We start from the raw sequence: 15,389 nt of genomic DNA, 5'->3' as shown, positions 1-15,389 counted from the left end.
CACAGGCAGGATAGCACAAACCATGGCCTTTGTTGAACCAGTTATGGATCACTGGTTGGTGCAAGTGGTTTTACACCTACCCATTGAGCCTTGCGGAACAAGGTGGCTGTTGAATACAGGTGGCCACCTGTGTTGGTTGACTGTATTTAAGCAACACATCTGATTGAAATCCGATCAAACTGCCAGGAATATAGATCTGTATTAATGACCTGATGTGAAGTGAGATTGATAAGCAACCTGCAGTATCAGGCCATCGGTATTAAGGCAGACATACACTGTATTATGTTTACTCAAATCGATGTGACCTATAAACACACATGCTGATATACTAATATATCTGTCCACTTTGTTGACAGACTTTTACCTTTAATAATCTTTTCTTTGTTTGACAGAATAAGAGCAAACAAAATATCTGTTTGTGTTTGTGTGTGTGTGTGTGTGTGTCTGTGAGTATGTCTGTTTGTGTTTGTGTTTGTGTGTCTGTGTCTGTGTCTGTGTGTATGTGTTTGTGTTTGTGTATGTGTTTGTGTTTGTGTATGTGTGGTGTGTGTATGTGTGTGGGTGTGTGGGTGTCTGTGTGTAATCATCACTACTAGCTACCACCACCATCACCATCATCATTATCACCAACACCATCATCACTACCACCACCACCACCACCACCACCACCATCATTATTATTATATTATCATCATCATCATCATTGACACCACCACCACCACCATCATCATCATCATGTAATTTTCATATTAAATTGTGACATCACATTGTGATGTTGATAGCAAAATTATATATTTTGGACATTGTCCATATAATGTGTTAATTGGCTACGTAGTATGATCATTTGCGGTCACTTGAGGTTCATGAAAGAGAGGTCACACACAATGGTGTGCTGCTATTAATGTAACTTATTTAATAATTGTTGACAGCAGCATTATTGAACGATATTGTAATTTATATATAATCACTGACTTTGACCACTTGAATTTGGAAATGGCTTGAGGTCTGTTGTTCTTCTTTAAAAACAAAGTCGTCATAGATTTTCCAGGTAAGATTTGATAGTGTAAAATAACAGGCTGGCATGACTCTGTTTTTACCTGCATGTCTTAATTAACTGACAGCTGGCAACAATGATAGGAAAATCAATATTAATGCAAGGTAGTTTTCTTTAAAGGTATCACAGATACCCTTGTACGTATTTGCTTTATAATCACAGACAAAGAACGATGTTTTGGTATTATCCATGTTAATTGTATGTTCACAAAACTAGTTTATTTTAATTAAGGGTGGTTCAAATAGTACATATATCACAGACAAAGAAAGATGTTTTGATATAATCCATGTTAATTGTATGTTCACAAAACTAGTTTATTTTAATTAAGGGTGGTTCAAATAGTATATATATCACAGACAAAGAACGATATTTTGGTATAATCCATGTTAATAGTATGTTCACAAAACTAGTTCATTTAAGTTGGTTCAAATGGTACATGTATCACGGACAAAGAAAGATGTTTTAATATTATCCATGTTAATTTATATGAACAAAGCTAGTTTGTTTTAAGAGCAGTTCAAGTGCTACATGTATCATAGACGAAGAAAAATGTTTTAATATTATTGGATTTATTCATGTTAATTTGTATGAATAAAGCTAATTTATTTGATCGGTGATTCAAATGGTACAGTAATCATAGACAAACAAAGATGTTTTAATAGTATTCATGTTAATTAGTGTAAACAAAGCTAGTTTATTTTATTTTAAGGGTTGTTTAAAGGCTATCATAGAGAAAGAAAGATGTTTTAATAGTATTCATGTTAATTAGTGTAAACAAAGCTAGTTTATTTTATTTTAAGGGTTGTTTAAAGGCTATCATAGAGAAAGAAAGATGTTTTAATAGTATTCATGTTAATTAGTGTAAACAAAGCAAGTTTATTTTATTTTAAGGGTTGTTTAAATGCTATCATAGAGAAAGACAGATGTTTTAATAGTATTCATGTTAATTAGTGTAAACAAAGCAATTTTATTTTATTTTAAGGGTTGTTTAAATGCTATCATAGAGAAAGACAGATGTTTTAATAGTATTCATGTTAATTAGTGTAAACAAAGCTAGTTTATTTTATTTTAAGGGTTGTTTGAATGCTATCATAGAGAAAGACAGATGTTTTATTATTAATCATGTTAATTTGTGTAAACAAAGCTAGTTTATTTTATTTTAAGGGTTGTTTAAATGCTATCATAGAGAAAGAAAGATGTTTTATTATTAGTCATGTTAATTAGTGTAAACAAAGCTAGTTTATTTTATTTTAAGGGTTGTTTAAATGCTATCATAGAGAAAGAAAGATGTTTTATTATTAGTCATGTTAATTTGTGTAAACAAAGCTAGTTTATTTTTATGGACATTTTGAAACAATATCCTCAAGTTGGGAGCTGATTCCAGGCCAGAAGAGTACATCTTTAGCTCTTCGCTTTAAGGGTTGTTCAGACGCTATCATAGACAAAGAAAGATGTTTCATATTATCCATGTTAATTTGCATGAACAAAGCTAGTTTATTTTAAGCCATTGGGAAACAGCTGGACATATAAAATGTCTGTATCTTTACTTGCTTTGTCCACCTATAGCAAAGTGCTGTGCATGCGTGGGGGTCATTACAGGCTGCTATCAGCATGATCAGATTGCATATTTGTATCATGTATTATTTTCATTGGGCTGTCTATTTTAATTTTTAATGATACACATGTTATTTGATTCTTTCAATGCTTAATTAAGGTGTACTGTTAACATTGGAAAAAGAAAAATGAATTAAAAAACAAAAACTCAGAAAATAATCTATCCTTTTGTATTTAGGTTTGAAATGTTACAAATGCTGCATATATATGTAACAGATAAAAATCAACCTCCACTGAAGGGATTCGCACCACGGACTCTCAGTGCGAGAGTCTAGCGCTCTACTAACTGAGCTAATAGGGAAATTCCCACTAGTTACTGCCAGTAGGAGCACTTTATACCAACTCTACTACATACTCCCTACTCAAGTGAAGCTACGTCCCGGAACTTTTAAGGATCCTAAATGGGTTATAATTGTATTCTTGTGTTAAGAACACACTCATTCCCTATATCGGCTCCAAATGTAACAGAAAAATCAACCTCCACTGAGGGGATTCGAACCACAGACGAGAGTGCAACGCTCTACTAGCTGAGCTAATAAGGAAATTCCCACTAGCTACTGTCAGTAGGAGACTTTCTACAAACACTACTACATATATTGTAGTATAAAAAAACCTTTTTGCAATGTTATATTGTTCTTCCAAAGATGTCACCACAGCTGAAAAAAGAAGAAAAAAGTTTTATTCAATAATGCACTCAACACATTTTTTATTTACAGCAATATACATGTATAGTGTTTGACAGGGAACATTTTGTTTTTAAAATCTTGATTAGCAACATTTCTAGTCAATTAAAAATTGATTAGCAACTACTGTTTAATGCTTTAAAATTGTGTAGCGATCTCTGAAACTTGCTTAGTGAATTGGAATGTGATACTGAACAACATGCTCCCTGCAGGACGAGACGTAGCCCAGTGGTAGAGCACTTGCTTGATGCACGGTCTGTCTGGCATCGTTCTCCATCGGTGGGCCCATTGGGCTATTTGTCGTTCCAGCCAGTGCACCACGACTGGCATATCAAAGGCAGTGGTGTGTACTACCCTGTCTGTGGGATGGTGCATATAAAAGATCCCTTGCTGCTAATCAAAAAGAGTAGCCCATGAAGTGGTGACAGTGGGTTTCCTCTCACAATATCTGTGTGGTCCTTAACCATATGTCTGATGCCATATAACCGTAAAATAAAATGTGTTGAGTGCATTGTTAAAAACCAAAACCACAAAACAACATGCTCCGTGCAAGTTGGATGTACATGTATTGTATTGTTGCGGGTACCACAGCTGAATTCCCTGGATATGATATGAGTTTTAATGTACATGTACATGAATATTCACACATTGAATACAAAGTATATATACTCATGAAAACACTTCATATATATGCGTTGCACAGTTGAAGAGAAAATGAAATCGTTTTAAGAAATTATTTGTTGATCATTCTTAGACATGAGACAATTTGCACAATTGTAGTGTGTTCACACAAGTTACAAATTTCAGCTATTTGCAAATTTTGGTTGATTTCTGACAATTTTATATGGTGCACTTGAACTTTGTTTTTTAAGTACAAGTATATAAATATAATTTAGCTTGCTTATCATTTTTGCAGTGATAATAAAAAAATTGGGGGGTAGGGTGGGGATGGGTCGAGGGGTGGCACAAAGATGTGAAAAAATGCCCTTTTCAGGATTTCGGCCAGAAGGTACGAAGGGTAAAATTATGTACCCTAAAGTCTTGGAAATTAATAATTAACGGATATATTTTTATAATTTTTAGAAAGATTATAAGTAAGAGAACTGCTGTTTAACATTTGTCAAAGTACATGAAATGTAGTGTCCAATTCCAAACGATTTCAAAGCCATAACCACCTGGTAGGTGCAGTTATTATCTGTTTTGTTGCTAGTGCGTACCCTCAAATAATTTTCAGGCTGAATGCCTGATTTTTGGGGGTTTAGAAGTGCTAATTTTATTTATTTGGAGAAGATCCTTTATTTTGTACTGTATCTCTTCCCCCCCCCCCCCCCCCCCCCCCAGTGTGTTATTTTAGACTCTGGACAGTTGTTTCCTGACATTATCATCTCAAGCTGAACTTTCTACAGGTGCCCCACAGGTTTCTTTTGTTTTTAATCCATACCTGTGGTGTCACACATTGTTCTAACTGTAGATCAGTTTTTAAAGAATCTACAGAGCTCTGAGAAACAATGCAATTTGAACTTTTTGTGCATTCAGGTCAGGGAGTTGAACCCACAGCTGACAGGACTTGTATATTGCAAACATGTAGAACACAAGGGCCACAATCTGCATCATTGAATAAACATGTAATTTAAGCCTTATAAACCTGATATTAATGACAGTAATGTGTTCAGATGGATGTCAATGATGATTGTTGAATACAGAAATAATGGATTACATGTTCAGCACTGATGACAATTTATTTGCTGAATCATTCAGGTTAGGTCCAAAAGAATGTTGACGTTTTGGGTTAATTGATTTGTAAATATTCCTAGCCATTAATTAAAATTTTAGCCAGTATTTCTTTTTTTATACTGGGCTCGTGAATTGTTCATGAATCTACACTTCTTTGTATATTCTCCACTACATGTACATAATATATGTACATGTTCGTATGTCCTCTCCTTATGAAACATTAAATAAGTGTCCCTGGATGACTCTAGCATTGGAAATAAAGCACAAATGTGTCTGGCTTCATGTTGCACCTTTGCCAAATAATGATGTCACATGTTTAGAACAGCCAAGGTTAATAACAGTTTACAGATACTCAACCTGAGTGATAGCTATACTATGGTCACAGTTTTTGTGTGTGATGCTTTCTTAGTAAGAAATCCCTCGTGTATCTTGATTAAAGGCCTAATTCACTAAACGGTCACACTTGCAATTTTGCAGGACAATGGAAAGTGACTTACAAGGATGATGTAATGTTGCTTAAGAGCACTTAAGAGAGCTTTGTGAATTGGTGTGTCCAGGATATATCTAAAAAAAATATTTCCTGTTATCTTTAATCTTTGACAAAAAACAAGAAGTAGTGTATTTTATTCGAAATTATATGTACACATAATATTATCAGCCAGCAAGAAAATGACGCAGCCAGACAGCATAAGAGATTTGTTTTAGTCGTTAATAGAACTGGGCAAAGAGTGACTAAATAATTCATTCTGCTCGGCACTTGTCCTTGGTTTAAGAATTGATTGCTTGTAAAGCCAAGTGCAGATTTCTTGTTATCCGAGGACTATCTGAACAGTGACTGAATAGTCGGAGATACCTGCTCCACATCCCAGTGTGTGTGGTGTTCCAGTAGGCATTTTAGTGCAAGATCTGTGTGTTTCTAAAACTTGCAGACCTGGAGATTGTGTTATTCTATGGAGATGTTGCTGTGTGTTGTACCATGATCAGCATTATGAGAATTAGCAAACCAGTTCTGCAGCTTGTTTCAAATTCAGATCAGTGGAATAATTTCAAGTTTGGATAATACATGCAAATATATATTACATTGGATAATACATGCAATTATATATTACGTTGGATAATTTATTTTAATATCTGTAAGTATTATTAATTTAGCTTCTGTTTGTGCAGGCTACAGGTAGTAGATGGATATACAGTATCTGAGGTATTGGAATATTTATTACTATGTTCATTAAGATGATGTCTTCATAGGAGTTTTAACCACATATTTTACTATATTGTCATTTATTGCATTTGATTTTGGTGGGGGGTGGGATATAGCCCAGTGGTACAGTGCTCGCTCGATACACGGTCAGTGTGGGATCGATCCCCGTCGGTGGGCCCATTGGGCTATTTCTCGTTCCAGCCAGTGCACCACGACTGGTATATCAAAGGATGTGGTATGTACTACCCTGTCTGTGGGATGGTGCATATAAAAGATCCCTTGCTGCTAATCGAAAACAGTAGTCTGTGAAGTGGAGACAGCGGGTTTCCTCTCTCAATATCTGTGTGGTCCTTAACCATATGTCTGACGCCATATATCCGTAAATAAAATGTGTTGAGTGTGTCATTAAATAAAACCTTTCTTTCTTTGATTTGGTGGTATTCAAGGGCAAGCAGTGTTACTTTGTATTTAAAGCTACATTTACATATACATGTACATTTTTCCTGTACGTTTTCCGTGAATATGTAAAAATCCATGAATTATCGAAATAATGTATCTGCAAGAATTTAGAATCGCTTTTTGAGCAATTTTTCATAGATACACTGATCACGGAAGCATGGAATTCCACAAGAAACGATGTCATATGTAAGAAAGCATCATCATCAGTATGGGCGAGAAGCCTAAACTGACCCATGTTTTTACTGTGTCCTGAAATGAATTTTTGTCAGTGTGCCTTTGCGGTTGGCCGTGAGATGGTGCATATGAAAGATTCCTTGCTACTAATGAAAAAATGTAGCGGGTTTCCTCTCTAAGACTATATGTTGCAATTATTGACTGTTTGATATCCAATAGCCACTGATTAATAAATCAATGTGCTCTAGTGGTGTCGTTAAACAAAACAAACTTTGCGGATGGGTATATGTGGAAATGATCAACACGAACACAGATTCACACAATACATACATGGAAAAACATACATAAGAAAATTGGGGGGTAATTGGGAGAATAGTATGTTGTCCTCTTAAGACAGGTGGCTGTTATTAAAGGTGGTCACTAAAGGTGGTCACTACAGCAGCTTTAACTGTTGCATGCAGGTTGTATAAAGCCTATGATACAACTACGAAGTCGCAGATACTTTTTAGGATATCGTTTGAAGTCTCGGGGACTTTGTTTTAAATATGTATTGCAGACTTTACATTTCATTTCAACTTATTTTCATGCTTATATCCATGCTTATATCCATGTTTGTTTTTGTAACTAGTATTATTAAGCATTCATGCTGCTACACGTTGATAAATGTGTGTAATCGGGTAATCATTGTCAGAACTGAGATGTCTGACCTGAATCAGTGTGAAAACAGTATTATCTGACACAAGTGTTATACACCTTTTTAAGTAACAAGTATAAATATAAGTACTTGGTTTGTTATTATTATCAGTAATTGTTTTAAAGTTTGTCAGCTTTCAAAGGAGCTGTTTGTGCATTTGGGACATTTGCTTTAGATGTAGTAGATTGTAAGTCGGCCCATTGGGCTATTTCTCGTTCCAGTCAGTACACCACGACTGGTATATCAAAGGCCGTGGCATATGCTATCCTGTCTGTGGGATGGTGCATATAACAGATCCCTTGCTAATGATGAAATATAATGGGTTTCCTCTCTAAAACTATATGTGAGAAGTACCAAATGTTTGACATCCAATAGCTGATGATAAATAAATTAATAGCTAATCTCCATCAATACATGTATATATCACAAGCCCGTAGAAACTGTATGTATGTTTTTTGTTCTACTCCATATAAATTAAGATTTTTAAAATGTGGCTTTTGGCCTCTGCCCTCCCCCTCCCCCCCCCCCCCCCCCCCACTACAGACTATGCCTCCATCTACTTGAGATTGTGCCCTCCACTCTAAATATCGTTCCTATGAACCTGTCTGTATAATGTAGCAGTAGACTATTCTTCATCATTAGATCATGTCATAGACTAATCATGTCAAGTAGCTAACATTCGACTAAGTCAAATCAATCAAATACTAGTAGCTTTATTTTAATTTCTTAGAAATTATGTGTCAAATTTACCTCACAAAATATGCAACCTTTTCTTTTGGGACCTAATCATACGGGACGTTTGCAAATTCAATAGCACTACAACCAAACCTCACCCACTACTGACTCTGGTCGCACTGCTTGTGTTCCCTTGCACATGCCAGCGCCGGTGACCCCCTCTTCATCCACCCCCAAACACCTTCCTATCCTGGACGGAGCAGCTGGTGGAGGTCGATACCTGCACCCATGACAAGCATGCGCTATAACAGCTTGCTCTGATGGTGCATGCCAAACCCTATGACGATGACCACGACTAATCATGTCACAGTACTGACTTCAACATGTAGCTCAGTGGATATATATTGTAACACAATACACTGACTGCTATGAAGATGGCTAACACTACTAAGGTGTGTGCCAAACACTATGACGATGACCACGACTAATCATGTCACAGTACTGACTTCAACATGTAGCTCAGTGGATATACATTTAACATAATACACTGACTGCTATGAAGATGGCTAACACTACTGAAGTGTGTGTCAAACCCTATGACGATGACCACGACTAATCATGTCACAGTACTGACTTCCAACATGTAGCTCAGTGGATATACATTGTAACACAATACACTGACTGCTATGAAGATGGCTAACACTACTAAGGTGTGTGTCAAACCCTATGACGATGACTACGACTAATCATGTCACAGTACTGACTTCCAACATGAAGATGGCTAACACTACTGAGGTGTGTCAGTGGATATACATTGTAACACAATACACTGACTGCTATGAAGATGGCTAACACTACTAAGGTGTGTGTCAAACCCTATGACGATGACTACGACTAATCATGTCACAGTACTGACTTCAACATGTAGCTCAGTGGATATATATTGTAACACAATACACTGACTGCTATGAAGATGGCTAACACTACTAAGGTGTGTGTCAAACCCTATGACGATGACCACGACTAATCATGTCACAGTACTGACTTCAACATGTAGCTCAGTGGATATACATTGTAACACAATACACTGACTGCTATGAAGATGGCTAACACTACTGAGGTGTGTGCCAGGGTATGCATGCTTGAACCTTAATTGGATATTTGCATGACTAAAAATGAAGTATTTCTGTACATGTACACTTTGTCCACAATATAGGTGGTGGTTTTAGGTGGGTTTTTTTATTTATTTAAACAATGGTCAGAAACAAAGTTAATAAAGATATGAAGACGATTTTGGTTTTTTTATTTATTTAAACAATGGTCAGAAACAAAGTTAATAAAGATATGAAGACGATTTTGTTAAACATAGAATACACACGTATTGAACCAAACACAACCGTTTAGCTGATCTACTTCCTTTTCCCCCTGTTTTTTCCCAGGCATTTGCCAATTACCTTGTGAAATAAGACATGGATAACATTGCCCCTGGCCGTACTGGGATCAGAATGTGTCGTGTTATGTAGTGTTTCTTCTTTTCAAGGGAGTTATTATGTGTTATTAACTGGCTGCTGATAACAGGTACTGAACTCTACCCCAGGCTATGGGTTCAGCCTGTGAGAAAATACTGTGGGTAGAAATGCTTATATCCAGACCAACACTTCAAGATGCAGCATGTAAGTTTCATTTTGCTGGCCTTGGGTTGGGCAGAATTATATGTACATATTATATTGATTGTCGATTATTCCAAATCTTGAGCACAGCTGGTATATCAAAGGGTGTGGTATGTGCTATCCTATCTATGGGAAATTGCATATAAAAGACTGGGCTTGCTGATGTCTAGAAATTCAGATCGTCTTGTGATAGCAGTTTAGTGCAAATACCGGTAATATAACAAAGTAAATACCCAAATTGGGATGTAATCATGAAAATGCTGTTGCAGCAATGGCAGCGGGTTTCCTTTCTGTTTCTTTTGACAAAGTGTTGGAATAACCATATTATTATTACGTCTCGCCTTTTAATGACATTAAAGTATTAAGATGTTATTAAAGTCTTTAAGTCTAGATCCTAAAAGTTTTATTTAAACACGGGACCAGTTGTCAACATAATAATTATGTTGGCCACCAAGTAGCCTTTCCTTTAAGTAAATTTGTGTTTACAAGTTTTTACTGGAACCAAATTTTGATGTTTTATAAAATAATTTTTGTCACAGCAGGGAGTTTCTTCTTCAAAATATGTTAGACAATGTGTCAAAATAGACCACCTAACAACCTTTGTAATTAACATATAGACCATGTTATTAAATGTAGGTTTGTCTCCTTTCAACAGATACTCAATGTTGAAAAAATAAGAGATGTTATATAAGCAAAGATAAACAGTATTTCACAAGGATTTGGCAGCGTGCCCTAGAGATTTTGGACAAGAACACTTAAAAGGTCAATATTTACGTGTGCCATTGATAGTAACATCTGCTATAAAGAACACCCAATATACCAACCACCTGTACTTAAAAAGTTTGTTTTGTTTAATAACACCACTAGAGCACATTGATTTACTAATCATCGGCTATTGGATGACAAACATTTAGTCCTTTTGACATAGTCTTAGAGAGGAAACCCGTTACTTTTTTCCATTGTCATGTCATGTCATAGGGTTTTACGTGCACATTCAGAACAAGCTGTTGTAGCGCACGCCTGTCATGGGCACAAGAAAGTTTTTTCCACTGGTAGCAAGGAATCTTTTATATGCACCATCCCATAGACAGGACAGCACATACCACAGCCTTTGATATACGGGTCATGGTGCACTGGCTGGAACGAGAAATAGACAAATGGGCCAACCGATGGGGATTGACCACGCATCAGACAGACACTTTATCACTGGACTACGTACCGCCCCCACCTGTACTTGTACACTGTCCATTTTGTGTATTTGAACTCGACATAAAGCCACCCTGTTTATAAAGACCACTTATTGTAGACTCATTGTGTGGCTATTTTACAAAACCTACTTATTGACATAAGGATATTACAAAACCCACTTATTGACATGCAGTTATTGACGGTGATATGCAGATATTACAAAACCCACTTATTGACATGCAGTTATTGACGGTGATATGCAGATATTACAAAACCCACTTATTGACATGCAGTTATTGACGGTGATATGCAGATATTACAAAACCCACTTATTAACATGCAGTTATTGACAGTGATATGCAGATATTACAAAACCCACTTATTGACATGCAGTTATTGACGGTGATATGCAGATATTACAAAACCCACTTATTGACATGAGGATATTACAAAACCCACTTATTGACATGCAGTTATTGACGGTGATATGCAGATATTACAAAACCCACTTATTGACATGAGGATATCACAAAACCCACTTATTGACATGCAGTTATTGACGGTGATATGCAAATATTACAAAACCCACTTACATGCAGTTATTGATGGTGATCTGCAGATATTACAAAACCCACTTATTTACATGCAGTTATTGACGGTGATATGCAGATATTACAAAACCCACTTATTGACATGCAGTTATTGACGGTGATATGCAGATATTACAAAACCCACTTATTAACATGCAGTTATTGACAGTGATATGCAGATATTACAAAACCCACTTATTGACATGCAGTTATTGACGGTGATGTGCAGATATTACAAAACCCACTTATTGACATGAGGATATTACAAAACCCACTTATTGACATGCAGTTATTGACGGTGATATGCAGATATTACAAAACCCACTTATTGACATGAGGATATTACAAAACCCACTTATTGACATGCAGTTATTGACGGTGATATGCAAATATTACAAAACCCACTTATTTACATGCAGTTATTGAAGGTGATCTGCAGATATTACAAAACCCACTTATTTACATGCAGTTATTGACGGTGATATGCAGATATTACAAAACCCACTTATTGACATGCAGTTATTGACGGTGATATGCAGATATTACAAAACCCACTTATTGACATGCAGTTATTGACGGTGATATGCAGATATTACAAAACCCACTTATTGAGATGCACATATTGACACTGACATGTAGTACAATTTTACAAACTTCACCATATTGTAAAATATTACTTGAAGTCAATACCTAGTTATTTTAATTTTAATTAAAGTAAAGCTGTTACCATTTAGCTTACGGTTACCATTGGTTCAGCAAATGATTAAACCTTGCGCAGGAAGCAGCTGTGTAAGATATTTCCCAAAGGACATATCATGTTTATGTCTCTCATTATTGCGTCCTTCCAAGTTAATAGGAAAAGATGTTGTTATCCAATCAACTTAGGTTACATGTATGTTCCCAGCTGTTGTATTATTAATATATCAGTAGTAATAGCCACTTTTGCCATCTGCATGTTGTTAAGTTTGTCCTGAAGGTTACTGAGGCCAATGGCCTTCAGGAGATAATGGGTAAGTTACCTAGTAATGTACGGTGTACCAGGAAATAATTTAAAGCCGCACGCCCTAGTTCTATCCAGTGAAAATAAATTATAATTTGGTTAATCTACAAACCTGTAAGACACTTATATCACGTTTTTATCAAATGGAGTGAAAAAGCAGGTTTTATATCTATAAATACCATGGGAATCCCCATGTCCCAATTGCTTGAAATAATTTTGAAAGTTAGTATTCTGATGTCACCGGTAGATGTCGTTCGAAGCACAGCAATGCCTACGTCACGACAAATTTCACAGAGTGCGCACAGACTTGGGGTGCGTTCCTTTCACCTCTCCTGGACATGTTCCAACTGCTCTGTCCTGGTTGTATCCCCTCTCCAGATATCGTAAGACTTAGCAAAATTATTGGTTTTAAGGGTTTGTAATGTTTTGTATTGAGACACTTACTTGTCTGAACTTTATTGTTACTGAAAATGTTCATGAACTGTGAAGAAAAATCTGTGAAGCAAATGACAACAAATCGGATGTTGATTGTGCGAACCGTGCACGAGAAAACAAACCGAACCAAAATGATAACGGTCACGTGGTATACCAACGTCTGTGACATTGAAATGGGAATATCCCCTCTAAAAATAGATTAGACCTTTTCTGCTCAACGTTTTTTTCTCAGAGGCCCGTGGCATTTTATGAAATACGAAAAATGCATTTTGTGGTATTACAAACACCAGGATTACCAGGATTACCAAAAAACACTTCAGGTGAATGGAAATGTATATTCTAAATAATAAACGGTAAGTAAAGTGCAATTTTATTTGTGAAAAAATGGGTTTAATAGCGAAAAACCACGGCGTAATGGTTAACAACTAGGGCGTGTCCCTTTAAGTGCTTTTGTCAATAATTAAATTTTTTATTGATGTAAAAAGAAAAGGAAAACTGTTTTGGAAATAGCAAAAATGTTCTAGTTTTATGTGCAATATTTAAAAATGTTGGTTAGTATATATAAATAAAACAGCAATATCCATAGTGAAGAATGTTGTCTATCCATGGGGTTTAAAATGTTTGTCTTTTCTAGATTATTGACTAACACTAGCAATGGGAGTGGGGCTACCATAATCTAGGAGTCCTGTATTTACTAGCCCAACATTGACTAACACTAGCAATGGGAGTGGGGCTACCATAATCTAGGAGTCCTGTATTTACTAGCCCAACATTGACTAACACTAGCAATGGAAGTGGGGCTACCATAATCTAGGAGTCCTGTATTTACTAGCCCAACATTGAATAACACTAGCAATGGAAGTGGGGCTACCATAATCTAGGAGTCCTGTATTTACTAGCCCAACATTGAATAACACTAGCAATGGAAGTGGGGCTACCATAATCTAGGAGTCCTGTATTTACTAGCCCAACATTGAATAACACTAGCATTGGGAGTGGGGCTACCATAATCTAGGAGCCCTGTATTTACTAGCCCAACATTGAATAACACTAGCATTGGGAGTGGGGCTACCATAATCTAGGAGTCCTGTATTTACTAGCCCAACATTGAATAACACTAGCATTGGGAGTGGGGCTACCATAATCTAGGAGCCCTGTATTTACTAGCCCAACATTGAATAACACTAGCAATGGAAGTGGGGCTACCATAATCTAGGAGCCCTGTATTTACTAGCCCAACATTGAATAACACTAGCCATGGAAGTGGGGCTACCATAATCTAAGAGTCCTGTATTTACTAGCCCAACATTGAATAACACTAGCCATGGAAGTGGGGCTACCATAATCTAGGAGCTATGAAACATTTGGTAATTCTGACACATCTTTAGAGGAAACCTGCTATAGTTTTCCATTGTAGCAAGGGATCGTGCATATACACTTTCCCACAGACAGGACAGCACATACCATTGCCTTTGGTCTACCAGTCATGGGGCTTTGGCTGGATGGAGTAAACCCAATGAGTCTGCCAAGGAGGTTCGGTCCTATGACCCAAACACCTCAAGCAAGCACTCTACCAACTGAGCCAAATGCCTCTCTCCACCATAATCATGGTATGAATTTCACACCAACAGTGTTTCTGATAGAAAGACATTTTTGAGTATGGTGCTATGTAATTGAATGTAACCAGTCAATGGGAGGTATGGGGCCTCTCCAGAAAGAAAATGGGGTTAAGTTTAGGGTTAGGGTTAAGAAAAGCATACAATAATCATAAGAATAATTAATTTTGTCAAAAGGTTAACTTAAAAATAAAATCTGCCAAAAAATTGGGTATGGCGCCATACCCGTTTTACCCTCTGTCAGAAAGCCTGACCAACAAGTCTTCACATGTTATTCCCACTACGCCTATATTTCTAACTGGAACCCTGTTTCTGGTATTAGTATTTTGATTTGAAAACTAATGATACTGTTATCTTTGCAGGCGAGTTTTATCTGAAGTGGCAGGCTTGATGTCACAGGACCATGAGGCAAGAGCAGCAACATCATGCCAGAGTCAGCACCACAGGATGTGAACCAGACTGGCCTGTTATCACCTGGCATGGCCCCGCCCCAGGGCTCAGTGTCATCGCCTGGCATGGCCCCACCCCAGGGCTCAGCGTTATCAACCACCAACATCTCATCAGCCCAACTCCTGGCCCAGAGACGCCAGCGGTTGACGTCG

The 15,389-nt window shown here is 36.8% G+C and overlaps 1 protein-coding gene across 1 annotated transcript in view; it reads left to right on the top strand.

The window, feature by feature from the left end:
* LOC121380819 overlaps positions 1–15,389 on the top strand; it is a 96,778-nt gene that overhangs the window by 37,857 nt on the left and 43,532 nt on the right. Inside the window, exon 2 of the mRNA XM_041509801.1 lies at positions 15,150–15,389. This exon is cut by the window's right edge and continues 78 nt beyond it. Coding sequence (XP_041365735.1) covers positions 15,213–15,389 — 177 coding nt within the window. The 5' untranslated portion in view covers positions 15,150–15,212. The remainder of the gene's footprint in view (positions 1–15,149) is intronic.

Source organism: Gigantopelta aegis, chromosome 9 (genome assembly GCF_016097555.1).
Source record: "Gigantopelta aegis isolate Gae_Host chromosome 9, Gae_host_genome, whole genome shotgun sequence".
Lineage (NCBI taxonomy): Eukaryota > Metazoa > Mollusca > Gastropoda > Neomphalida > Peltospiridae > Gigantopelta > Gigantopelta aegis.
The sequence above is the reverse complement of the archived record's forward strand: the minus strand, read 5'-3'. Positions and strand labels throughout refer to the sequence as shown.